The 27,939-nt window shown below is 50.0% G+C and overlaps 1 protein-coding gene across 1 annotated transcript; it reads left to right on the forward strand.

Moving 5' to 3' along the window:
* Positions 1-3,325: 3,325 nt before the first annotated feature.
* GLB1L3 (galactosidase beta 1 like 3) lies at positions 3,326-22,520 on the forward strand. The gene is made up of 18 exons (XM_080650817.1): positions 3,326-3,532; positions 4,807-4,875; positions 5,513-5,608; positions 6,565-6,673; positions 8,079-8,171; positions 8,313-8,394; positions 9,116-9,180; positions 10,575-10,659; positions 13,630-13,767; positions 14,352-14,432; positions 15,572-15,678; positions 16,856-16,996; positions 17,575-17,646; positions 18,353-18,431; positions 19,124-19,211; positions 19,716-19,827; positions 21,883-21,999; positions 22,142-22,520. Exons 3-18 carry the CDS (start codon positions 5,526-5,528, stop codon positions 22,205-22,207), a joined length of 1,518 nt encoding a protein of 505 aa, XP_080506943.1. The 5' UTR covers positions 3,326-3,532; positions 4,807-4,875; positions 5,513-5,525; the 3' UTR covers positions 22,208-22,520.
* Positions 22,521-27,939: the final 5,419 nt, after the last annotated feature.

A 27,939-nucleotide genomic window follows, 5' to 3' on the forward strand; every position in this document is an offset into this window, starting at 1 on the left:
TCCACTTCCAGCAGCCACTGGGGCAAAGGACCCCCCACTTAGTCTTCGTCCGATAACAGTAGTTTCACAAAGACCAACACTTTTTGTTTTAAATCCTCACCTAAGGATATTTTTTCATTTTAGAAACCGTGGAAGAGAGAGGGAAAGACAGAGAGAAATATCCATGTGAGAGAAACACATCAATTGGTTGTCTCTTGCAGGAGCCCTGACCATCCCGGGGAGGAGCCTGCAACCGAGGTCCATGCCCTTGACTGAAATTGAATCTGAGATCCTTTGGTCCACAGGCAGAGACTCTATCCACGGAGCCAAACCGGCTAGCGCTAGACCAATGACTTTTAATCCTTTTATCTCAAAGAACGGCCAGTTCTGTCTCCTGTCGCCCAAACCGATTTCCCGAGACTCCAGAGCCTTCCCCGAGCCTGAGCCCTGTGCTTCCCATCTCAGGCTGTCACTCTTTTGTGTAAGAGGGACCCCACTCTCTCCTGCAGCTGCCTCAGCCACTTCCATGGTGAACAGGCCCTTGTGGAGGGCTTGCTATATGCCAGGCGGGTTTTCAGGCGCAAGGATCCAATAGTGAACTAGACACTCTTTATCCTACAGAGAATAGGTTTGTGGGAACTGAGTACTTTTTTTTTTTTTTGAAAGGAAGAGGTGGACAGCATGATTTTATTGAAATGTTTTAGCACAATGTTGGAGGGGCATAAAATCTTATCCAGGGGTCCTCAAACTTTTTAAACAGGGGGCCAGTTCACTGTCCCTCAGACCGTTGGAGGGCCGGACTATAGTTTAAAAAAAAACTATGAACAAATTCCTATGCGCATTGCGGGCCCGGGACGAGTCGGCTGCTAAGCAGGACAGGCAGCGGCACCCGGCGGGCCAGATAAATGTCCTCGGCGGGCCGCATGTGGCCCGCGGGCCATAGTTTGAGGACGCCTGTATCTAAACCAATGCAAGCACTGTAGTTGAACTTGCTCCTGAACTGACATACCTGGCCAAGGAAAGTTAATTTAACTGAATAGAATTTAGCGTGGAGACTAAAGAATTTTGGTGTATTTATCTCTCTCTGCCCTACCACCCCCCTTATGGCTAGATATACTCCGAGTCTCCTCCACTCAGCAGAGTTGCACAGGACTGACACTTTTGGTGGCTGCACTTAACATTTCCACATCCTGAGTAGCAAGGAATGGAACACGCTGGGACGAAGACAGAGTCCATCTGTTTTGAAAAACTGACTTGATCCGATGACAGTATCGCTCTCTCTCCAAAGCCATTGTAAGACGCAGCAAAACGCTAGTTTCTGGACCGGCGGAAACGATACTTTCTGACTTCAGCGCACGCTCTGCTGTATGAAGTTTGAAACCTTGAAGGTTGCTGTTCAAGTTTGCGAATGACTTAGATTTTGTTTTCCACCCACAGAACTGAGGTCAGAGAGTTTGTTCTGTACAAGAGTCAGCAGGAGGGACAGACTGTCCTTGATCATTCCTAGGCTCTGTCTACGTAGACAGATCTTCCTTTTTGGGGGCTGAAGAATCGAGTTTCTTGTCCATCAATGCGTATATGATACAATTCCTGGGAGTCAGAGTTAGTTTTCTGCCCCGGAGGCTACAGGCATCCTCCTGAGAGAATGTTGTAAGTAAAGGGCCCCCTGGCGAATAATGCACGCCTCGCTGAATTTCCCCTCCATCCTCACTTTTGGGCTACTTTTTTTGAACATATCCTAACAGAGCAACTGATGTTTACTTATCTGTACTTTTTTTTTTCTTTCATAAGCATCTCCTACCCACATTTTTTGTGTAACAGCTTCAGTTAAAATAATCAGTTGCCTTGAGGCTTGCTACTTCCAATTACAAAAGGCAAAGGAACATTTCATCGAAACGAATAAAACGATGTTGACATATGCACTTGGTGGCACGCATAACATTTCACCTTGTTATTTATGCCAAAGCAAAATCAGGCCCTTGCTATCAAGTTGCTGTTAGGGCGGATCACAACCCCCCTGCTCTCTGGAACACGGTGTGGCCCAAGTTGTCCTCCTTCCCTCCCACTCAGGTCTGCCTTTCTGTCTCGGTTGGTTGGTTGGTGACACCCAGTTTAAGGAGGGACCCTCCCGACTCACTTCCCTGCGCGCAGGCCGTCCCACGTCCCGCGGGCACAGAGCGCTGTCCTCACTGCCCGGAGCCCAGACCTGTTGCTTGGCCCTCCCTGCCCAGCAGCGCCCCGACTCCCCGGACCCCCCTGCCCCCTGGACTCCGTGCCGGCTGCGGTGGCTCGCAGCTCCCAGCGCCCGCCCAGAGCACAGTGCACCTGAACCCGGTCCCCCTGCGGGGAGGCGGCGGGAGCAGCTCGGGACCTCAGCGGCTATGAGTTCCCCGAGGCGCCTCAGGTGACTGACTCATCGCGCCTTACCTGGGACCAGGGCCCCTTTGTTCGGGCCGCCCTCCTGGACCCTCAGATCTGCCTGAGACGCATCAGCCCCTCTTACAAGCTCTTCCCCTCCAGCTTTCTTCCACCGGCACCTTAGTGATGCCCGCGCCTCGGAGCGTCTGTCCCCTGCCCCAGTGGCAGGACACCCTGTCCTTCCTGAGCCTGGTGGCCGAGGGGCTTCCACGGGTCAACTGAATCCTGAGCTCTCCCCGCCTCCCCGCCTCCCCAGGACCCTGCCCCAGTGCCCAGCCCTGTCTGGCTCCTGAGAGGCTCCTAGGACTGAAGGTCTCTCCCCAACTGGAAGGGGTTGCAGAGGGAGGGAGGGGGCGGGGGGAGGGGGCTGGGCTGGCGGGAGCCCGGCGTGTGCCCAGCCTCCTGGTGCCCTGGCTGCTCGCCTGCCAGGAGGGACGAGTTCTGGGCCTTAGATTCGGAAGAGGCCAATGCCGTCCCCTCAGTGTTGTTTCTCCTCTTTGCAGCCCACGTCTCTCATGGAAAAGAATCATGAGCGTCTTTTTCCTGCCGTTGATCTCATCAGGCTTTGCTCCTTGGGCAAAACATAAAGAGAAAAAGAACCTTCCTGTCGGGGAAGCTGGGCTGCAGCCGCAGCAGCAGCCGCAGCAGCACCAGAGCAGGTCTGCCTGGGGGGAGGGGGGATGGGGAGGAGTGGGGGCGGGGATCTCCTTTTCTGGAGAAAAGAGTATCAGAAGCATGGACAGAGCTGGTGTGTCCTGCTAGCAAGAACAGCTTCTGCTGGGTTTTGACTGTCTCTCCTCTCTCTTCATCTCTTCTCTCTCTTTCTCTCTCTCTTCATCTCTCTCTCTCTTCATCTCTCTCTCTCTCTTCATCTCTCTCTCTTCATCTCTCTCTCTCTCCATCTCTCTCTCTCTCTCAGCAGGTTTAATTGGTCACATCTGACCCCTCTGGAGCTGAAGGACCGTGCGGTGGGACTTCAGACCCAAAGCACACCTGCGAGCAACCCGCACTTCACACTGGAGGGGCACAAGTTCCTGATCTTCGGGGGCTCCATCCACTACTTCCGGGTGCCCAGGGGGTACTGGCGGGACCGCCTCCTGAAGCTGCAGGCCTGCGGCTTCAACACTGTCACCACGTGAGTGCCGCCCGCCCTCTGGGTCCTCGCTGCCCACGGGGAGAGAGTGTCTGTCTCTGGCTCCGAGCTGGGTCGGGAGCCCGGCCTGAGCATCGACCTTCCGATGAGCCCTGTCCAGCTTGAGCCTTTTATGACGAAGGGCCACCTACCTCTCCGACTCACTGCCACAGTTCTCGTGTGTGTGCACACGGCCATGCACATGTGGAGGAAGGAGAGTATCGAGATGAGCGTCTAACTAACACCACTAGGACCACTGAGGTGAAGGTGAATGGAGTAAAGGGAGTGAGCCTGCGGCTTAGTGATCGGACAGGCCTCCTCTCAGTCCCAGCCCCGCCTCCAGCCATCCCATCGCAGGCCCTGCGGTCGCCTCTGCAAACGGCAGAGTAACAGTCGCCTCCTAGGCTTGTGCTGATGATTCCGTGGGATAAAACCTTTATCTTATTTCTATGAAAAATGCCCCTCACAATGATGGCACATACGTGTACTTCCATGATGGTGGCAACAAGACATGTAAGGCCAGTTGAGTCTTTAAATAGAAATGCGACAGGATGTACGGTAAATGTAACAGCACGCATTTAGCATGCCATTGAACATGATGATGAGACCATGTAACGTGGGACCAACGGTAACGTGTACTTAGGGTTTACTGATGGCTGGGCATCTTCTAAGCATTTTCGCAAAATCGCTTCATCCTCCTGAGTGCATGCCCTGGGAGATGGACAGTGGATTCCCTGGGCGGGGGGTGGGGGGTGCAGGGCAGGGGGAGAAGTGAGGCCGAAGGGTCGGCCTGCTCGGGGCGGGCCCTCCTCCAGCTGTATTTTATAACTGTTGCAGGTGTTTTTTGAGGATGTCTATGCTCCATCAGTTGGCTGCTGAGTTCTCTATGTGTTTACTAGATTCAGCCTTTTAATTGTGTTTTTCAACTCTATAACCTAACTTTTTTTTTTTTTTTTTTTTTTTGCTGTTACTATCTTTGGCTCTTAGAGAAGTATTAGACTAATGAGTTTGCCGACCACTGCGTAAGGCATTACCCTTACCCAGAAGTTTTGACTTCAGGTTAAAGACATTAGTACATTATTAAAATGTTTTTTAAGTGTTTTTCCCTAAGGCAGTGGTCGGCAAACTCATTAGTCAACAGAGCAGCAAACCGCGGCTCGCGAGCCACAGTTTGCCGACCACTGCCCTGGGTTTTGGCATGCATTTGGGGCTGACCTAGGACTTGATAGGAAAGAAATCAGAAGATGCTTATTGTACTTCCCTCTCTCCTACCACAGCTATGTCCCCTGGAACCTCCATGAGCCACAGAGAGGCACATTTGACTTCTCCGGGAACCTGGATCTGGAGTACGTGCTGTTGCTGCTTCTGTGACCTGGCCTGGGCCTGGGTCTGGGGGCAGGAAGGGGCTGGCGGGGTTGATTAGGGATCATGGTGGCATCTCAGCTCTGCTTGGGGAGCCTGTTCTCGACCCGGTGCCAGCTCTGCACCGGGACCAGGCGCTCTCCAGCTGGGAACCTGCTACTCCCAGGAGCCCAGGCCTCCCCTGAGCCCAGCCTCCTCACTGCAGCCCAGAGGAGCCTGGTCCCCTGTCAGCCCTGCTCTGCAGTGGGGTCCTGCCACCCGTGCTGGGAGGGGGCTGCCCCTGGAGGCAGCAAGGTGGTCGGGTCAGGTTCATGGTGAGGACCCCGTCCCCTGTCTGACACCCCCCTCCTCATGACCCGGTGGGCTGTGCAGATAGATGGTCCTGGGCTGGGAGCTGGTGAGAACCCAGCTGCAGGGCCTCAGGCCTGTGCCCACAGGTGCAGGATGACCTGCTCGGCAGGGGTGGGGGCTCGGCCTTCCCTTCACTCTCCCTGCCTCTGGTTGAGAGGAGGGCAGGCCAGCAGAGGATCCGGGCAGCTCTGCCACCTGCGGCGTGTGCTGGCTTGTCCCCACCCCACCACCCCCCAACGTCCTTAGAGTGGCCGCCATTGACCTTCCCAGGGCCTTTGTCTGGATGGCCGCGGAGGTTGGGCTGTGGGTGATCCTGCGTCCAGGCCCCTACATCTGCAGCGAGATCGACCTCGGCGGCCTGCCCAGGTGAGCGGGCTGTGGGTGGAGGGCTGTGATGGTTTGTTTTACTAAAAGGAGAGCTGGAACCTGACAGCACGGAGCCTGTGTTCTCGGGGAAGGCCTGCGGTGGCCTGGTGAGTTATGGGCGCTGCTGTAATCCTTGTCCTGGTCACAGATGCGGGACCTGAGAGCTGGTCCTGGTGCTGTGGGCGCCTGGGCGGGTAGAGGCAGCATCGGGGTGGTCGCATCTCTTCCTTCCTGTCCCGTCTCTGGTCTCTGTCCTGGGGCGGGAGGGGGTTCTGACAACCTCTGGACTGGCTCTGCGGACCCCCTCCCCCCCGGCTTTTCTCTTATTTTGTTAATGGAAGACCATGTTCTCCACTGAGCAGAGAGACCTCAGCTATCCTCCGTTCCCCCTCATTTTCCTTTGCCTTCTCTCCTCTGTGCTGCCGGCCGTCAGTGCAGACAGCTGAGTGTAGGGTGAGCACCCAGGCGCGCGCTCCTGTTCACTCCACAGATGCCAGGTGTGTGCAGCCCACGGCTCAGCTCCAGGTGGGCACTCTCCTCCCGTTGCTCAGTAAAGGCTCTGTTTCCTCTGGGATGAGCGTGTTCTCCCTCCCATCCAGCTCAGGAGCAGCAGAGGCCTGACCTTGAAGGAAGGGATATTTTAGCAAAGGAGGGATGCCCTGCGCTGCTCAGCTGGAGGCCCCGCCCCACCCCTCCCCGCCACCTTGGGTCTTGACGGAGCTGCCGTACCTCTTAAGCTGTGAACTGTCACCCTGACACTTGTCCGTCAGACAGCCCAGTAGGATGGTCCAGAGAGCATCTTCCATGTCCCTTGAGGGCTGCAGGAGATCAGAAAACGTAAAGCTGGGCTGGAGGGAGCTCTGGACGGAGCTGGCTGACCTGCAGGGCCCGGCCTGACCCCTCCCGCCTCCTGCCTCCCCGTCTCAAGCACTGCGCTTGTCTCCTTTCGCCCCCAGCTGGTTACTGCAGGACCCAGAGCTGAGACTGAGGACAACCGACAAGGGCTTTGTCCAAGCGGTTGATCGATATTTTGATCACCTGATTGCCAGAGTGCTTCCTCTCCAGGTAAACCGCCTTCTGACATTTCCTTCCCTCTTACGTTCGCTTCAGGAAAACAGCTGGTTCTACGTATCCATAGAGCAGGCCGGGCCCCGGCTCTCAGAGCTGAAGTTGACACCCTTGCGGTCGGTCTTGCACTCTAGACCCTCATCTTAAGTTCAGCCTTCGCCCCAGGGCTTCTGGGAGCGCACGCATCGCACCGGCCAGGACCGACAGAGCAGAGAGCGTGGGCGTATGATGGCGGCTGTGAATGTACTTGATGTTCTCTAGGCTCACTGCTCTTTCTACTGCTTATTTCTACTCCTAAGTGAACTTGGCTGTTTTATTTTTAATTTTTAAAAAATATATTTTATTGATTTTTTTACAGAGAGGAAGGGAGAGGGATAGAGAGCTAGAAACATCGATCAGCTGCTTCCTGCACACCCCCTACTAGGGATGTGCCCACAACCAAGGTACATGCCCTTGACCAAAACTGAACCTGGGACCCTTCAGTCCACAGGCCAATGCTCTATCCACTGAGCCAAACCGGTCAGGGCAATCTTGGCTGTTTTAAACAGTCACCACACACACGGCGAAGAGGCTCAAAGCGTACAAAGGAGATTATGGTACATAAAAGTCTCCCCTCCTCTCCTTTCCCAGAGCGATGTTACCTTTTCAGGAGACAGACAACCAATTGCACCAGACTTTTGTGTGTCTTTCCATAGATTCCCTACACACATGGAGGCGAATTATTTATGCACACACTTACACATGGGTGTGTGTGCATGTGCTCTTTTTTTAAAAAATATTTTTATTGATTTCAGAGAGGAAGGGAGAGAGGGAGAGAGAGAGAGAGAGAGAGAGAGAGAGAGAGATAGAAACATCAATGATTGGCTGCCTCCTGCACGCCCCCTACTGGGGATGGAACCCAGGTGCCCTTGACCGAAATCGAACCCGGGACCCTTCAGTCTGCAGGCCGACACTCTATCCACTGTATGCTTTTTTATACGAAAATATACAATTCTCACTGGACATTTTCCTTTTGAAACTTGAATATGTATATTTAAAACCTGCCATTCTTTTTAAAAATACATATTTTTTGTTGATTTTAGAGAGGAGGGGCGAGTGGGTGGGGAGGATGTGTTAGCAGGTGAGTTTGTAGGTAGGAGCTCTCCTATGGAAGTAGCTAATCCGTCTGAGAAGGAGCGGAAACACTGTGGGTGTGCTTACAAAGGCTAGGGCCCTGGGACTCCTTGTGCCGCCGAAGGGCCTGCAGGTGACTGACCATCAGACGGGAGAGGGGAGAGCGTGCCTCCAGGTCAGGAAACAGCTAGGAGCCAAGTGCCCACACCAGCTGGGTCAGGGTTCCCAGCCCCCCAAGACCCCAGGTTTTCCACCCGCAGCCTCACTTCCCCTTTCTCTGCCGCCTCAGTACCGCCAGGGGGGCCCCGTCATCGCGGTGCAGGTGGAGAACGAGTACGGTGCGTTTGCCAAGGATAGAGCGTACATGCCGTATCTGCACAAGGTGAGAAGCCCTGGCTGGTCTCCGTGTGTTCATGCTTCCTTCCTCGTCTGCCTCGGAGTCGGCTGCGGGCCCTGGTAGGCTCTGCGGGTTTCCCACGGGGGAAGGAAGAGGGGGGTTCACTCTGTCCAGTTTTCTCAACAGGCCCTGCTGAACAGAGGGATTGTGGAGCTGCTCTTGACCTCAGACGGGGAGGAAGAAGTGCCCCAGGGCGGCATAAAAGGGGGTACGCACTTTGGCTTATTTTCAGGGAGCACGGAAGTGCTTCACCCGCCAGTTTGAATTTTGAACAAGCGTCAGAAAGAACCAAGAGTATCTCTGAGGCCTCTCTTTGCCACGCACATTGAAGTGAACCCTGGAGCAGTGGTATCACTATGAGAACCCAAGGTCAAAGCGAAGAGTTCCCATAGCAACGCCATCATTTTCCTCCATCCCGTTTTCCTTCAACAACAGTTGCCAGGGAGCTCTGCTGTCCGCAGTCCCCCTTTCCACCTTTCCATATTTATTTATTACTTAAATTTATTGGGGTGACATTGGTTCGCAAAACCACACAGGTTTCAAGTGTACAACTCAACAAAACATCATCTGCACGCTGCATCGTGCGCCCATCACCCCAAGCAAAGTCTCTTTCGTCCCCATTTTCTCCCTTTGCCCACCTCCACTTACCCCCAGGGTCTAATTCCTGGTCTACTCAACCTGTGTGACCTTGGCCTGTTCCATTTCTCTGCACAAAATGTGGTTAATTGTAACTGCCCTTCTTCTATAACGTTGTCCTTGCAAATGCCCAATGACAGCCCTTTGCACGTTGCAACATGGGATACAAGTAGTATCTCATTACCTCACTACCCAGCACAACTTTCTTCCATGTGTAAGGCATGGGCCTCTGTCCCTCCCCTGGCAGCAGTTGTCCCAGGGCCTCATGCAGCATCTCTCCTCTCTTTCTGCAGTGCTGGCCACCATCAATATAAACTCATTTCAGAAGAATACTTTCACGCACCTTAAGAGAGTGCAGGTAAGGATGTCTTAGAGAGGAAGCGTCGTAGCCCCTTCGTCTGCCATGACCCCCACGCCTCCACCCCAACCTGTACAGCTGGTGTTCAATGAGGATAGGAGGCTTGACAAAGACTATACTGCTTTTCCCCTGAGGCCTCACCTAGGTTCCAAAGCATTTTAGGGAGTGTATCTGTTTCGTCAGAGGGAATAAGGAGGAAATTCTGCCTCTGTCCCCTCTGTTTGTGGAGCACCTAATGGAGATGACCAGAGGAAGGGGCAGGGGTTACGTGAGGTCAATCAGAGGGAGAGGATGCTCTCTTTTCTCCAAGGAACAGAGCTCAGAAATGAGCCATAGTCCATTGCTGATGGAGGAGACTGCTCTACAGGCCTAGGCTGGCTGCTGGCCTCAGATCCCAGAGCCTTATGGGAGTTTGGCAGGGTGGGACTAGCGTAGCTAACCAGGCTAATGCTCTATGGAGGGGAATGCAGTGTTGGAAGAGGGACTCAGCACAGAGACATTGGCGGCTATCCCTCCAGCCCTCTCCCAAAAGCCACACAACCCAGTCTCTCCCTTTATGAGTCAGGTCCCCTCAGAGCTGCTGTCCCTCTGCGGAAGCCCAGGGTGCGTGCCCGTGAATGAGATTGTGTGCTGGTTCTTTAAGAGAGCACCTGGGTTTCTAGCAGATGGAATCCCTGCTGATTTTCACAGCCCATGTTATATGAGCTCCTCTTCCCCGGCACTGGGCTCCAGGCTGGGGAGCTCAGCGTGGGGTTGAGACCCCTCGCTCCTCAGGGGGAACCCCTGCAGCTGAGATATCCCTCCGGATTCTCAGTCACCACACATGGGTGCAAGGCCAGCCCGTTTTTGGATCTCTGCCCCTCCTACCAGTCTCAACATGGTTTCTTCTGCATATCTTAGTTAAAGACTTCTATTCGGCTAGTCTTCAGATGGTTCTCCAGGTTGGTTTTTCTATAATTTAGTTGTGGTTTGGATGTGGCCCAGGACGGGGGTGAGTGGAACTCCCTCTTACGCGCCATCTTGGATTCCTCTGAATGATGTCCTTAATAGACAATGTAATTCAGTGGCTGCTAGTCTGGCTCAGCCCTGGACTTGAGTTGAGTCTCTGGCCTTACCAGCACGTGACCTTGGAGCTTCAGTTTCCACGTGAGGAATTGCAGCCAGGTCTCTGTGGTTCCAAAGCTGATTCTGTCCAGACCAGCTTCGCGGAGGACAAGGGTGGGATTATAGAAGGTGATCGTGACGTTTAGGGAAACGAGAAGCAGGAGGTGTAACGGGCGGACGTGGAAAAAGTGAGAAGCCCGAGTTCCTCGAACTCTCATCCGTTGTATTCCGTGTTTCTGACATTTTTTTTTCTTTTTGTCTGACTTCGTGTTTCATTTGTTTATTTCTAGAGAGAGAAGCCCATTATGGTTATGGAATACTGGGTCGGCTGGTTCGACACGTGGGGAGGTAAACACATGGTTAAAGATGCGGACGGTAAGTGTTTCTCAGCGTTTGGACCAAGTAGAGGTGCCCCAGGTCATGGGTCATTCACATGCTTCTCTGCTAGTCCATCCGCTCATTCAACCGCGACTATCCATTCAACACACGGTCCGGATGGGGACGTGGCTAGGCCTGGCGGTGCCCTGGTGAAAAAAAATTACCTGGCTCCTACCCCAGGGAGCTTGTGCTCTAGTGGAGCTGACAGATACGTAAGAAGTAAAACACTCACTACTTGACAAGTGCTTGAAGCAGACAAAGAGGATGCAGTGACAGGAAAGAGAGGGACAGACCCGCAGAGGGGCGTCAAGGGGGTGACGGAGGGCCTCTGAGAGTATGACATCTCTGAAGAAGGGGATGCATTTACCAACATTCTTTTTAAAAAATACATTCTTGTTGATCTCAGAGAGGAAGGGAGAGGGAGAGAGAGGGAGAGAAACGTCAATGATGAAAGAGAATCATTGATCGGCTACCTCCTGCTCACCCCCTACTGGGGATCGAGCCCGCAACCTGGGTATGTGCCCCTGACCAGGAATGGAACCTGGGACCCTTCAGTCCGCAGGCCAACGCTCTAGCCACTGAGCCAAACCAGCGAGGGCCATTTGCCAACATTCTTAATCATCTCTGGGAAGTGCGCAGGCCATTGCTGGGGAGTTGGCACATGCGTGGTGGTCATTATCAGAAGCCGGCAGTGATGGTTGAGAGGGTAGGTCCTGGAACCAAGGGCTGGGATTCAGTCCAGCTCTCAGCATGAGCCCCGTGATCAAGGCAGCCTGCCTTCCTTCCCTTCTGAGTATGTCCTCATCCCAAAGGGGGGCTGTTGTGAGGATAAATTCGTCCGTCCACGTACACCACTTAGACCGGGGCCCGACCAACGTGGTTAATACAAGTATTTTGCTACTAAAGGCATTTTGCTAGCGCTGTTATGAAAACAAGCTTGCTGGTACCTGCAGGAGAGAGGACCGTTGAAAAGAATGGGGCAACTGTGAAAAGTCTGCGTTGGCTTGAAAAAGAGAACCCCACCCCCACTCACACCCTCAGACAACATGTTTCTGATCACTTCCATGTCAGGCACTACGACATGTTTCTTATACATATATTCTCTCAGCGATTAATTCTCTCACCAGTCCTACGATGTGGTGAGTGGTAATAAGGCCCTTCATTCAACAAATAAGGACGAAGAGGCCCCGAGAGGAAAAATGGGCCGTCCAAGGTCATACCAACCGTGAAGGACCAGCCAGGGTGGAATCCCACATCCAACCACCCTGCCTTGTGTGTTGGCCACTGGGAAAATGGTCACACCTGTTACATCATGGCGACGAAACCAGGATTTCTGTGGCTGAAGACGGAGGACAGCCACGTGTGAACTAGTGCAGGGGTCCTAAACCAGTGTCCCCAGAGATGTGACCCTAGAGCAGTGGTTCTCAACCTGTGGGTCATGACCCCTTTGGGGGTCGAACGACCCTTTCACGACCCTTAGGGGGTCGCCTAAGACATCCTGCAAATCAGATATTTACATTACGATTCATAACGGTAGCAAAATTACAGTTATGAAGTAGCAACGAAAATAATGTTATGGTTGGGGGTCACCACAACATGAGGAACTGTATGAAAGGGTTGCGGCATTAGGAAGGTTGAGAACCACTTCCCTAAAGGGTAGTAATAAGGGGATACTAATTATTTACACAACCTCCAAAAACCTAATGAACGTCTATAATAATAAAAGCGTAATATGCTAATTAGATAGGACGTCCTACCGGATGTCCTTCCGGACGAAGGCGGGGCTGTGAGGGCCGAGCCCCTTGCACGAATTTCATGCATCGGGCCTCTAGTTAGATATATAAGTGGCATAAGCGTTCTTAGGCTATTATCTAATATATATTGTTAGGAGTCCAATTACGTCCATACTCTGCGAAAAATAGTTTTTAATAACGGCTTCAGGAAACAGGACATGGTTGCTAGAGTAGTTCTGGCCAATCCCACCTATTTTCTGGTTAGAATCTTAGCGGAGGTTGAAGGACAAAACAAGTTAATAGTGGGATGGGGTTGAGAATGATAAGATTTCATCAGCGACTTGTGTCTTCTCTTCATTTTTTTTATTATAGCGATATTAAATGTTTGTTTTTTTGACAGTTTTATTGTATATTAGTTTCAGGTGTACAGCATAGTGGTTAGAGTCCAGGGGTCCTCAAACTTTTTAAACAGGGGGCCAGTTCACTGTCCCTCAGACCGTTGGAGGGCCAGACTATAGTTTTAAAAAAAACAACTATGAACCAATTCCTATGCGCACTGCGGGCCCGGGACGAGTCGGCTGCTAAGCAGGACAGGCAGCGGCACCCGGCGGGCCGGATAAATGTCCTCGGCGGGCCGCATGTGGCCCGCGGGCCGTAGTTTGAGGACGCCTGGTAGACATTTATATGATTTATAACGTGACTCCCCCTGATAAGTCCAGTACCCACCGGGCACCATGCATAGTTATTACAGTATCATTGACTAGATTCCCTAGGATGTATTTTATCTCCCCAGGACTGTTTGGTCACTACCCATGTATACGTCTTAATCCTTTCACCTTTTCACCCAGTCCCCCAACCCCTTCCCATCTGGCAACCATCAGTCTTTGCTCTATGAGTCTGTTTCTGTTTTGTTTGTCCGTTTATGTTCCTCTTTAGATTCTACGTGTAAGTGAAATAATATGGTATTTGTCTTTCTCTGTCTGACTGATTTCACAACACCCTCTAGGTGCATCCATGTTGTTGCAAGTGGTAAGATTTCATTCTTTTTCATGGCCGAGGAATATTCCAAGTATATACGTATTACCTGTTCTTTCTTCAATTGTCTACAGATGAACATTCTTAGGTTCCACATCTTGGCTGTGGTAAAAATGCTGCAATGAACATAGGAGGCACATCTATCTTTTCAAATTCATGGTTTTAATTTTCTCTGCTTCCTTATATTTCTCCTCTACAGATGTTGTAAAAACTGTGTCCGAATTTATCAAATCTGAGATCTCCTTCAACACGTATATGTTCCACGGTGGAACCAACTTCGGTTTCATAAATGGGGCCACGGATTTTGGGAAATACAGCAGTGTCGTTACCAGCTATGGCAAGTGATCACCGGTTTGGTCCCCCTCCAGCAGTGGGGGTGCTGGAGGCTCTGAAAACATATTCGGGCATCCCTGAGTTCTTGACCTATAATCCATGCTGAATATTGAGGATTTTCTGATCTATTTATCTTTCTTCTGTGATGTTCATAATGCCCCCCACAGGCTATCATTGCAGTATATGGGGCTGCCCAGGACCTAAAGTTTATGTACATTGACCCTTTGACTTGAACCGCCCGAGAGAGAGAGAGAGAGAGAGAGAGAGAAAGAGAGAGAGAGAGAGAGAGATTACAAATGGTGATTGCTAGAAGGGCATCGATGAGCACAGCTGGGCAATGCGGATGGAAGGAAGAGGAGAGTGAAGCAGAGGTTGAGCCCAGTGTCCCAGCAGCCTCAGAGTCCCAGGAAGGGTGATGGAAAACACTCCTAGCTAGATTGGCATTGGTCCCGTACAGCCTAGCCTGGGATGGACCGGGCCAGGGGTGGGGACAATGTGTCTTCTGTCTCCCTCTGGTGGATCTGCCCCATCTCTGCCAGAAGCCTTGCAGGATTGCCTGGCCAGTGACAGTGCCCCGGTGTCTTGCAGACTATGATGCTGTGCTGACAGAGGCCGGGGATTACACCAAAAAATATTTCAAGCTTCGGAAACTCCTTGGATCCGTCTTAGGTACTCAGCCACTATTTTTACTTGAGGGCTGGCCCTCCTGGTGTATTGGAAGGGCAAGGGCAGGGAAGGATTTCCTCTGTGGGCATAAGCTTAATGAAGTGCTTCAGAGCAAGGGTTACAAGTTCAAATCCTGGTCTCCCACATAAAACCTGTGTGGTCTTGCATGAGTGTTTTTAAGCCCTTTAAGCCTCCACTTCTTCCCTAAAACGTGAACACAAGGACACTCATCTTCTATAATGGTTGTGAAAATTACTGTTCGTAAAGCTCTTCATACGATGTATAATAGTGGTCGGCAAACTCATTAGTCAACAGAGCCAAATATCAACCGTACAACGATTGAAATTTCTTTTGAGAGCCAAATTTTTTAAACTTAAACTTCTTCTAACGCCACTTCTTCAAAATAGACTCGCCCAGGCCGTGGTATTTTGTGGAAGAGCCACACTCAAGGGGCCAAAGAGCCGCATGTGGCTCGCGAGCCGCAGTTTGCCGACCACTGATATATAACATAATACCCTTACAGACAATAGCAAAAATCATTCTGTTTAATTTTATTTCTCTAAGGAAAGTTAACTAACCATCTACTCTGTGCTAGCAAGTAGGTAACCACTGGCTTTGCCAAAAGTCATAAGGCAGAAGTCTTGCCCCCGAAGGGCCTTCGGTCTATACAGCCAACTCTACCCCTTCAGGGTCTGTATCTGTCAGCGCTCCATGCATACAGAATGGCAGCAACCTCCTTCTTTCTTTTGTAAATCCCTCACCCAAGGACATTTTTCCATTGATTTTTAGAGAGAATGGAAGAGAGAGGGAAAGACAGAGAGAAATATCGATGTGAGAGAAAGACATCGATTGGTTGCCTCCTGCATAAGAGGAGCCTGCAACCGAGGTACCTGCCCTTGACCGGAATCAAACCCGGGACCCTTCAGTCCGCAGGCCAACGCTCTATGCACTGAGCCAAGCGGCTAGGGTTGCAACCTCGCTCTAGACAGTTTTTCGTCACTCTTGGAGAAGTGCAGCCTTGCGCCAGGGGAGGACCCCTTTACTGGTTGGGATACGAGAGTTTACGTATAGGGATGGGGAAGCTGGGAGAAGGCATTAGCTAGTCCAGGCACGTCTTGCCCCATGGCCCACTCTCATTGCAGCGTCTCCCCTGACCCCCTTACCTGAGCTCATTCCGAAGGCTGTGTATCCTTCTGTGAGGCCATCCCTGTACTTGCCGCTGTGGGATGCCCTACAGCACTTAAACGAGGTGAGTACTGCCTGGGCACTTAGGAGGAGAAGGCCTTAAGCCAGTGGTCGGCAAACTGCGGCTCGCGAGCCGCCGCGGTTTGCCGCTCTGTTGACTAATGAGTTTGCTGACCACTGCCTTAAGCCACACAGAGAGATTCTTTCAAGGCTTTTTCCTGGACAGTGTGAAAACCAATTCTCTGCATTTTGTCCCAGTTTAGAACTATGGGGTCAGACCACGCGCTCCTTCCTGGTGGACTGTGAAGGGGCTGCTTGGACTGGAAGAATGAGTGGGGTGGGGGGAGGCTGGGTATGAGAGAGTCCTATTTCCCAGCTCCGATGAACCGATTTGGTGAATGCTCTTGTGGGTCCACGTGGTCCCTTTGGGAAAGGCTGCTGAGCTGGGACCCGGGAAACTGGGTTTCCGATCCTTGTTCACCATCCACTAGGCCAAAACTCGGAAGTTCTACAGGTCCCTGCCCTCCCTTTAAAAGTAGACAGCCTGCTCTATTTTAAAGAAGAGTTTGGAAACTGTTTGAAACATGTCAAGTCTTGAATTCAGATTGATTTTACCTCTTCTTATCATGGTTTTAGATAAAAAAGAAGTGCCTGACACATTGTAGAGGCCAAATACATGCTTATTTAGTGCACAATCCTTTACTCGACTTCAGTGACGGTAGAACACTACTTATCTACTCTGTTCATCAATTGATGATGACAGCCATTGCTCCCTGTCCCTTCCCCCCCCCTCCGCCCCCCCGAGTTTCCTGGTCAGCAGAGATATAAAGCATCAGCACATAGATGTTTTAGCCTTTCTCATCCAAAGGACTTCGGGGAGCATTAGGAGGCACAACAAAAAAGACAAGGGTCTTTTTTTTTTTTTAAATATATATTTTATTGATTTTTTACAGAGAGGAAGGGAGAGGAAGAGAGTTAGAAACATCGATGAGAGAGAAACATCGATCAGCTGCCTCCTGCACACTCCCTACCGGGTATGTGCCCGCAACCAAGGTACATGCCCTTGACCGGAATCGAACCTGGGACCCTTCAGTCCGCAGGCCGATGCTCTATCCACTGAGCCAAACCGGTTAGGGAAAGACAAGGGTCTTAAAAAAAAAAAAAAAAAAGACAAGGGTCTTAGGGGGAAGGATCCTGACTTCTCAGCGCGGCTCCCCGTATCTGCCACGGCTCTCTCATAGCCGGTCATATCCAGCGCACCAGTCAGCATGGAGAGTCTCCCCGTCAACGCTGGGAACGGTCAGTCCTACGGGTTCGTGCTTTATGAGACATCCATCTGCACTGGAGGCTGGCTCCGTGCGAACGTTCGAGACACAGCACAGGTAGGGGCCAGCAGGCTGTCTGTGGCGGTAAGCAACACATGTAGCCCAACTCTGCTACTGGGAAGGGTGGTTAGTCGCTGGTCAACTTTACTGTGTGGTAGTAATTTAATTATTTTTATTTAAAAGTATTTTTATTGATTTCAGAGAGGGCAAGAGAGAGAGAGAGAGAGAAAGAGAGAGAGAGAGAGAAACACCAATGATGAGAGAGAACCATTGATCGGCTGCCTCCTGCACACCTCCTACTGGGGATTAAGCCCAGCGACCCAGCTAAGTGCCCTTGACCGGAATGGAACCTGGAACCCTTCAGTCCACAGGTTGACACTTTATCCACTGAGCCAAACCGGCGAGGGCTATTTGGTAGTAATTTAAAGCACCTACTATGTGTGAGGCATTGAGCACATAAGCTCACACCAAAGAGCCTGGCTTTCTGCCCACTGGGGCCTCCCTGCCAGCTCTCAGCCACGTGTGAGCACCAAGGCTGGTGCCTTCCTTACAGTGAGCTCCTCCCTAAACCAGAGCCTCTCTCCGCCCTCTCCTCAGGTAGGCCTGCCAGACTGACCCCAGCTCTTCTCCTGCAGGTGTTTTTGAATGAGACACATATAGGGACTCTGGATGGTGGTCATCAGGCCTTGAACATCCCTACAATCAGGGTAGGTAATTCAAGAGTCTCGATGCCGCTAGACCTCCGACTCAAATGCAAGCCACTCCCTGGTTCTGAGATGACTGCCTCGTCTCTACCGCTGCCCTTTGGCATCGCTGGTCACTTGGGGCCCCTGCAGGAAGTGTTTGTCTAGAGCTCTGAGTATAACTGCCTCTCCCAGGCCCGAATACACCAGGAGCTGCAGTATACAAGCTTCAGTGTGAATGGAATTTCCCCTTTAAGCCCGGAGCCAACCATCAGCCGCGGGTCTGGTCTCTATCAAAGGCACAGCTGCATCTCTCTGGCCTCCCGAAGGCAGACCAGCGGAAGAGAGGAGGGGCTGGGTGTGGGACAGGAGCACGCGGGGTCCTTAGAGAGAGGGAGGACGGCCGGGCTTGGGGGCATCCTGTCTCCCACTTGCTTGCCTTTCCATGTGGGACTCAGAGGAAAGGCGGGTTCTAGAGCAGCCGTGGGCAAACTACGGCCCGCGGGCCGGATCCGGCTGTTCTATCCGGTTCTCTTGCTCCCCCCTCCACTCCTTTACTTTGAATTTATATTAGTTCACACAAACACTCCATCCATGCTTTTGTTCTGGCCCTCCGGTCCAGTTTAAGAACCCATTGTGGCCCTCGAGTCAAAAAGTTTGCCCACCCCTGTTCTAGAGTAACCCCCCTGTGTGACTCTGTGTGTTCCGTGAACTCGTCTGTCCCCAACAGGAATGCCAGCTCCTGAGGATCCTGGTGGAGAACCAAGGACGAGTCAACTATTCATGGAAAATTCAAGACCAGCGGAAAGGTGGGCTCTAGGCCTGAGACACAGGCTGTCCGTTCTCTTCGTGGTCACTCAGACCCTCAGATGGGGGCTGAGTTGGAGCTGGGAGGAAAGAACGAGCCGTATGGGCAGGGGGAGACTTAGGGTACAGGACCGAAGGTGAGGACTCCTTCCTTCCCTCTCTGTTGTCCTGCCTCCTTCGTTTCTCCAGGGCAGGGAAGTGGGCGGCGAGGTTGGGTGCTGGCTTGTTCTAGAGTAGGATCCATGCTCATCTGGGGAATAAAGCTCTGGTTTTATAAAAAATACATTTTTATTGATTTCAGAGAGGGAGAGAGAGAGAGAGAAACATCAATGATGAGAGAGAATCATGGATCGGCTGCGCCCTGCACGCCCCCTACTGGGGAACAAGCCTGCAACCCGGGCATGTGCCCTGACCTGGAATAGAACCGTGACCTCCTGGTTCATAGATTGATGCTCAACTGCTGGGCCATGCTGGCCGGGCAAAAGCTCTGATATTAAGTGGGGGACTTCCTCGGTAGGCCTTGTGCATGAAAACATGCAAGAAACCTTCGGTCGCAGCGAGTCTGACAAGTGTTTGCCCTCCTGGCTGAAGCGTGGCACAAGGGGTCTGCTGCCTGCATTTCTTTGTCCCAGACGCCAGATGCCAAGAGAGAGCATCAGTGCCTCGCCGTGTTCTTTCCTCCCTCCCCCTGCAGGAGTAACCGGCCCCGTGACCATCAATAACACCCCCCTGGAGGGTTTCGCTATCTATTCTCTGGACATGAAAATGAGCTTCTTTGAGAGGTCTGTTCCCACTTATTCCTGGGAGATTTGGAAGGGTCAGGGCACTCAGAGATTTCCAACTCTTCACTTGGCAGGCGAAGAGCCCAAGAGTCTGAGAAGGGAAGTGATTTACTCAGGATGATAGAGTCTTTAGAGTCAGGACTGGAGTCCTAGAACAAGCCTCCTGTTTCTCATTTTAATGCTTCAAGTGTGAATGTCCCATGGAAACAGAGCCCTAGTCCCTGCGTGGGAAACCCAGGTCCATACTGGGGCTAGAGCAGGGGTGGGCAAACTTTTAGACTCGAGGGCCACAATGGGTTCTTAAACTGGACCGGAGGGCCGGAACAAAAGCATGGATGGAGTGTTTGTGTGAACTAATATAAATTCAAAGTAAAGGAGCGGAGGGGAGAGCAAGAGAACCGGATAGAACAGCCGGATCCGGCCCACGGGCCGTAGTTTGCCCACGGCTGGGCTAGAGTCGGGGAAAGGGCTTTCCTCTCCCTCAAGGCGTGGCCCCCTTTCCAGGCTCCGCTCTGCAGCCTGGAGGCCTGTCTCCAATAGCTCCCTGGGCCCTGCCTTCTACCTGGGCACCCTGCCGGCTGGCCCTTCTCCCAGGGACACCTTCCTGAGGCTGCTGGTAAGTGAGCCCCTCTTCTCTCCGCTCTCTCAACCACCTATTCCTTCTTTTTAAAATTTTCTTCGTTTGTTTGTTTGCTTTTCTTCTGTGACACCTATTCTTTCTTTCTTTTTTTAAAAAATATATTTTATTGATTTTTTACAGAGAGGAAGGGAGGGGGACAGAGAGTTAGAAACATCGATCAGCTGCCTCTTGCACACCCCCCACTGGGGATGTGCCCGCAACCAAGGTACATGCCCTTGACCGGAATCGAACCTGGGACCCTTCAGTCCACAGGCCGACGCTCTATCCACTGAGCCAAACCGGTCAGGGCACACCTATTCTTTCTTAAAGAGCCTTGAAGCAAAGCCATAGTCTTCCAGGCATCCAGCATTGCTCAGTCTTTCTAATTCATCATCGTTGTTCAAACTATTGCCCATGGAGAGGGGGGTTGGGGAACTGGGTGGAAAAGGTGAAGGGGTTAAGAAGTAAAAATTGGCCCTAGCCGGTTAGGCTCAGTGGATAGAGAGTCGGCCTGCAGACTGAAGGGTCCCAGGTTCGATTCCGGCCAAGGGCACATGGCCGGGTTGTAGGCTCAATCCCCAGCAAAGGGCGTGTAGGAGGCAGCCGATCAATGACTCTCATCATTGATGTTTCTATCTCTCTCTTCCTCTCCCTTCCTCTCTGAAATCAGTAAAGAAATATATTTTTTAAAAAAAGAAGTAGAAATTGGTAGTTACAGAACAGTCACAGAGATGTAAATTATAGCCTAGGGAATGTATTCGGTAATATTGTCGTAACTATGTATGGGGCCAGGTGGATACTTAAAATATCGGGGTGGGGGGAAACTTTATAAAATATATGCTCGTCTAACCACTGTGCTGTATCCATGAAACTAATACAGACTAATACTGAATGTAAACTGTCTATTATTTAATGAGGTTCCCTGTACCCACTTTTTGTTCCTCTAAGCTTGTGAGGCTATGAAAGTTCTGCTCAGCTTCCCAGCACTTCTTCCTGTGTCTAGTAGAAAAACTGTTTCCATGTCTTCTAGTTCCTCAGTTTTCTTCTCCCAGATTTTGGTCCTGTCATTCTTCATTGCACTGCAAACAGATGAAAACATGGCGTCGCGTTTATAGCTGTTGTCAGCAGAAGCGTCCATCTGTGTTAACCGAGGACTTGTTTCTGGAAGACGTGCTTTTAAAAGAATCTATAGCATTATATAGCAGAGGGCAGGAACAGAAGTAACATTAGCATTGAAAGGTTGTTCACGCTTTCCCCTGTCATCCTGAGACCAGGTACAGCAGGGTAGAACTTCTAGAACAAGCATGTCAAACTCAAAGCCTAACACGGGCCAGATAAACAAGGTTTAAGTGTCTGCGGGCCGCAAAAAAACAAAAGCTTCAATTTTCATAGAAATGTAGGTTTATTTCGATAGAGACATGCTGAATACAAAGGGCTGAAATAAACGAGTAATCATTAACATAAAACAATAGAACATTTTAATAAAAAATAATATTTTTTTCTTGAACATCAACTTACCAGACACTGAATAACTGCACAAATTAATAAACGTAATGCAAATAAACCTATTTTTCTTGTTCTCCAAAAGTGAAATATTTCCTGTTGTGCACAGCAAACAAGTTAATACAAGACTAATAACGTGGCAATCGGCTGCTAAAATATTCGCTGCTAGTGTTAGTGGAGAGAAATGGTGCGCCTGCACGTAAGGCTAAGGGAAATGAATGCAACACGATTATATCGGTCATTAGCGAACGTTCTAGTTTGTTATTAATAATTATGTATAACAGGATATTGTAAAAATTAAGTTATGAAATTTTTATTAAAACGTTTCTTACATACCGTTATATTGGCTGGGCCGCAAAAATATTCATTGTGGGCTGCATGTGGCCCGTGGGCCGCGAGTTTGACATGCTTGTTCTAGAACATATCCCATTGTGAACTTGCTGTCAGTGCCATAAAGCTTCTCAGTCTTGTTCTCACTCCCCAAGAGCCTTAGATTGTGCATTGCCCGTGTGAATCTGTCCCACTGTCTCATGCCTCCATCCCTTCCAGGACTGGAGTTATGGATTTGTGTTCATCAATGGCCGTAACCTTGGGCGATACTGGGATATTGGACCCCAGCAAACACTTTACCTTCCTGGTGCCTGGCTGCATCCGGAAGACAATGAGGTGAGGCACCCTCACCCCTGCCTTTACGCCTCATACATTTTCAGATCCGCCTTCATCCCCAGGATCCAAATCGCAGCATCTTTCTCATCCTGTATTGAACAGGCTTACCACTTCTCACTGTGAGCCTTTCTGTTCTTCCTAGATCATTGTGTTTGAAAGAAGCAAGAGTGGTTCGTCCATCCAAACTACAGATAAACCTAAGCTTTAAGACTGTGTTGTAACATTTTTTTTGGTGGATTGTTGGAGTTCATCTACAAGCAGATTTTCAGGAGGAAGATTTATGTCTAGAATACCAAACACACTGTTGTCTGCAATAGCAAATATTGAAAATAATATTCAGCACGAAAATTGTTATATATATTGTAGTATAGTCATATGCTGCCTATTTTTAGGCTTTAAAAAAGCCTTCAAATCTTCAGTGACTAGATTTACGTAGTTAAAACTTAGTCCTTAGCAGGTTATTATTTTCTAATTAAATGTGCCTTTAGGCAGATGGGAATAAAATAAAAACAAGCTGTATGTATCTCTGCTTCTTCATAACCAGTTGGGGGGAAGTGAAGGGTCTCTGGCCTAAGAAAGAGTAAGAATTACTGCTCTCTCCATGCTAGAGTATTTCATATGCTGACTGGAGAACGTGTGTGTGTGTGTGTGAGAGTGTATGTGAGTGTGTGTGTGTGTGTCTGTGTGTGTGTGTGTGTGTGTATGTGTGCACACACGCTCGTGTTGTAGGAGGGGGAATGCAGGGGAGAGTGAACAATGTCTCCTGGCATTTCCCGGCAGCCTGTGTGTTTCCAAGGTGACCTGGTGCATCGCCTCCAATCAGAGGAGGAATAGACATTTGTTTGTTTGTTTCTGGCTTGTCTGATAGCAAAGCCTGGCCCTGAACACTCTGTCTTCTTCTTGCTCCTCAGCTCTCTGGGTATAGACTCAGCTCTTGCTGGTAGTGCCCAGATATTAGTGGGACGAGACACATGGGCATGAATAAGCCAACCAATTTTTACAAATGACCCCTTTGACAATGAATCACATTCTTATAATCAAAATATAGCATTTTGCCTAAATTAAAGCCGATGTCCTATAGCACAAGGTTATGACCTTGTTAGAGATAGTGCCTACAAGCTGCAAGAAATGTCGCAAATAATCTGGTGTCCTAGGGAGGAGGAAACCTTGCTGTTTGGGATGAGGACAGAGGAGTAAGATTATCTTCTCTCCCATGAATCTGAACGGCTGGTGTACTGGATGAGAATTCTGCCATGTACCTACACAATTCCTACATCACACTTCATTCTCCAGGGCTCTAGACTCAAACCCAGGAAATCGATAGATAAACTACAGACTAATAGAGGAAACCAGAGGTAATCATCCTGAAGATCGTGAGAATGCATTACATTTCAGATGCAATAATTACATCATTTCTAAACGTACTGAATGACAAAGGGTGTTACTAGATACAGAAGGTGACTATAGTGATAAAAGATTCATGTGAACAATGTAATAATTCCAGGGTTGTCTTTCTAAAAATTTAGCCTCAAAATATATAAAACAAACGTATTTTTCTCTACATAGAGAAAGGTGAATAGAAGTGCTTTACTCTTGAGAAAAGTTTTTGAAATTAAGGTATAATTTACACTCTAAAATTCACCCTTTAAAATGTACAATTCGGTGGTTTTTAGTATAGCATAGTCACAGGTTGTGTAACCATCACCACCATCTAAATCCAGAATGTTTGCCCGGCCAGCATGGCTCCGTGGTTGAGCATCGACCTAGAAACCAGGAGGTCACAGTTTGATTCCCGGTCAGGGCACATGTCCGGGTTGCAGGCTCGATTCCCAGTGTGGGGCGTGCAGGAGGCAGCCGATCAATGATTCTCTCTCATCATTGATGTTTCTATCTCTCTCCCCCTTTTCCTTTCCTCTCCGAAATCAATAAAAATATATTTAAATCAATCAATCAATCCAGAATGGTTTTTGTCATTCCAAAAAGAAACCCTATACCCATTAAAAGTCCTTTCTGAAGTTTCTTCCTACCTCACTGGCTGCTCTTTCTAGACCAGTGGTCAGCAAACTGCGGCTCGCGAGCCACACGCGGCTCTTTGGCCCCTTGAGTTTTTAGCAAAGGCCAGCTTAGGAGTACCCTAATTAAGTTAATAACAATGTACCTACCTATATTGTTTAAGTTTAAAAAATTTGGCTCTCCAAAGAAATTTCAATCATTGTACTGTTGATATTTGGCTCTGTTGACTAATGAGTTTGCCGACCACTGGTCTAGACCATATTTGCTCTTCCTCCTCTCCTCTCAATGTTGAGTGCTCCAGGGCTCACTTGGTCCTCTTTCTCTGTCCACACTTACCTCCCTGGTGATCTCATCCAGGTTCAACTCTCTATCACTTCCTACATTTACATCTCCATCCCAGGCTTATATACAGGGGTGGGCAAACTTTTTGACTCGAGGGCCACAATGGGTTCTTAAACTGGACTGGAGGGCCGGAACAAAAGCATGGATGGAGTGTTTGTGTGAACTAATATAAATTCAAAGTAAAGGAGCGGAGGGGAGACCAAGAGAACCGGATAGAACAGCCGGATCCGGCCCGCGGGCCGTAGTTTGCCCACGGCTGATTAGCAGCTCACATGCTCTCTCTACTTGAAAGTCTCTAAGACACCTCAAACTCAACAAGCCCCCTCAGAGCTTCTGATAGTTCCCTACCCACCCATTCCTCAGTCTTCTTCATCTCAGGTGATGGCAACTGCAGTTCTGTCAGTTTCTCAGGCGCCACATGTGGGAATCATCCTTCAGTCCTCCCTCTTCCCCTCACCCCACAGGCAATCCCAAAGTCACAACGGTCCTCTTGTCTCTGCTTTCGAGATATTTCTAGAAAACCACACTGCTCATCACCTCCATTGCTACCACCCTTGGCTGAGACATCATCTCTCACCTGGCCTCACACGGATTACTGCAGTAGCTTGCGTCCTCACAGGTCCACTTGCTTCTACTCTTGCCCACTCCTGGTGACTCTCAACACAGCAGCCCGAGTGATGGTTTAAAGCACAGTTGGTGCGCCCTGACCGGTTTGGCTCAGTGGATTGAGCGTCGGCCTGTGGACTCAAGGGTCCCAGGTTTGATTCCGGTCAAGGGCATGTACCTTGGTTGTGGGCACATCCCCAGTAGGGGGTGTGCAGGAGGCAGCTGATGGATGTGTCTCTCTCATCGATGTTTTTGACTCTCTCCCTCTCCCTTCCTCTCTGTAAAAAAAAATAAATAAATAAAAGAAAGCACAGTTGGCGTCATGTCATAAGCCTGCAAAGGCTCTACCCTTCATTCAGGTCAAAGTCCTGCTCTGAAAGGCCCCACGTGACTGGGCCCCTGTATTTCTCCGACCTCACCTCCAGCAGTTCTTGCCCCTTCTCTTCCCACACTGGCCTCCTTGCAGTTCCTGGAACACAGTGTCATGAATGCCTGAGTGCTTTGCACTAGAGATTCTCTCTGCTTGAAGAGTCCTCCCTCCGGTATCAGCATGCCTGGCTAACTCCCACCTTCCAGCTCTTTCTTCCATTCACATCTCAGGAGGACCTCCTCTGTGTAGGCCCCTTCCCACCAGACTCCCACAGTTCCTTCCTTTATCTACTTTCTTTTTGCTGTGCAATTTATCATCTCTGGACATACTCTACAATGTATGCATGTGTTTGTTAATTTTGATTGTCTTTCTTCTGCAGCTAGACTATAAGTGTCAAAGGGATCTTTGTCTGTTTTGTCCGCTGATGTATCCGAGCACCTAGAATAGTGTTTGGCATATAGTGGTCATTAAACATGTATTGATTCCTTCTTAATGAATACAATGTTGTTGAATTAGATCATTGGCTTTTCATCTTTCCAAAGGCTGAGGCTAAAAAGTGATATTTTTGGACTATCAAGGCCAACGATGGCATCAGTACATTCCTTCCCAATGTACAGAGGACCCTTCTAATCCCATTGATACATAGATTGTGCCACTGCTCAGCCATGTCACCAGGAGTGAGGGTGAGTGTGTAGGGTGTCTGGGATGGGCCTCTGCAGGTAAAAAGGGGGCTAACCTTTGATATGTTCTCCTGTCTCATGGGCTAGCTTTTATCCAAAGTATACCGAAAGATTTTCATCATCATTTTAACAGCTATCAAGCAGTTATACGTCTTAAAAGATGGGGAAAAGGTACCGAAGGCCTTGGAGAATAAGAGAGCGCTAATGCTTCCTGGGCTTGTCTCTGAGATGCTCTGGCCCTGCTATGAGAACCCTGTGCAGAGCCCCGCCTGTCCTCTCTCACTGTGGCATGTCCCCCTCTCCCCCACCCCATTCATTTGTTTTCGTTTTTTTTTTTTTTTTTTTTTTTTTTTTTTGCCTCTCCTTGGTTTAAATTTTTCTCAAGATTAAATATTTGCTTAATGCTAGAAAAAAGGATCCTTTGCACTAAACTCTGTGTCATTGTTCTGAGAAGTAAAATCGAATTTTGTTACTATCAGCTTTACAAGTTCAAAACTATGTACAAGTGTAGGAAATGCTGTGTGTGTGTGTGTGTGTGTGTGTGTGTGTGTGTTTTAATCCTCACCCAAGGACATTTTTATTGATTTTTACAGAAAAGGAAGGGGGGAGAGAGAGAGAGAGAAACACGGATGTGAAGGAGAAACATACATCGGTTACCTAGGCAGGAAACTCAAACCCGCATCCTAGGCATGTGAGCTGACCTAGCGTGGACCCTAGGTCCTTCTCAGTACAAGGGGATGCTCCAACCAACCCAGCCACACAGGCTGGCCAGGGCAGAAACGGTTTTAAAACGTGCAACGGGGGCTATTTTCCAGAAACCCTGATGCTCCGAAACACATAGCCTCCCTGGAAAATGTTTCCGATTCTCTTTCAGTAATATTTGGATTTTGTACTTGGGATGAGTTGAGTTTGTGATCGTTAGAAAACATAAGTTTTGCCTAACTACTACACAATGTCCTTTGTGATAGAATTCTGTACAATAATAAGAGAAGTTTATTCGTCTTTTTCTAAAATGTGAGGGGTTTATCTGGAGTTTTTTGTTTTGTGGGGTTTTTTTGTTTTGTTTTGTTGTTGTTGTTTTTTTAAATATATTTTATTGATTTTTTACAGAGAGGAAGGGAGAGAGATAGAGAGTTAGAAACGTCGATGAGAGAAAAACATCGATCAGCTGCCTCCTGCACACTTCCCACTGGAGATGTGCCCGCAACCAAGGTACATGCCCTTGACCGGAATCGAACCTGGGACCTTTCAGTCCGCAGGCCGATGCTCCATCTACTGAGCTAAACCGGTCAGGGCTTGTTGTTTTTTTTAAATAAAAACGACGAGTGTAAACCAAAGGCAAGAAATATTTCGGTGCTGCCCCCTAGGAACCTCCTCTCCCCAATGAAATTCAAATGTGAATCACACTAAGCCATAAAAAATGTCTCGAGGAAATTCTACAATGTCCTGGCTTTTCACATAAGTCACTACTGCACATTTTTCTCTCTTCACAATGGAAATGGTTTTAAAAGAGTGTGTGGGCTTTGCAGGAGGAGCCTTTAATGCATGCTTGCGCGGTGGTGGGGCGGTGGCCCGGGGTTCAACCCTGTACAGGACTGCACAACACGTGCTCAGTATTTCTCCGTGTGTTTGCAAATCAAGTGCATATAAAAGAGCTTCCGAAACTTTGAGCGCCTCTCTAAGCCCGGGGAAGGCAGGCCGGAGCCAAGGAGGCCACCGCCGAGCTGGGAACCCCGCCCACGAGCCGGCGGAGGCCCCGCCCCTGCCTCTCTAAGCGCCGCGGCGCGCGGGCGGGGAGGCGGGGCCTCGGGCGGCGGCGCGGTTGCCCAGGCGACCAGCGAGCGGCCCCGCCCCCCGCGCTGAGCCCGGGCGCACGTTGAGTGCCGGCTGGAGTGGGAACCTGGTCCCTGCGCGCGGCGCGAACGCGCG

Source organism: Plecotus auritus (genome assembly GCF_963455305.1).
Source record: "Plecotus auritus genome assembly, chromosome: 13".
NCBI lineage: Eukaryota > Metazoa > Chordata > Mammalia > Chiroptera > Vespertilionidae > Plecotus > Plecotus auritus.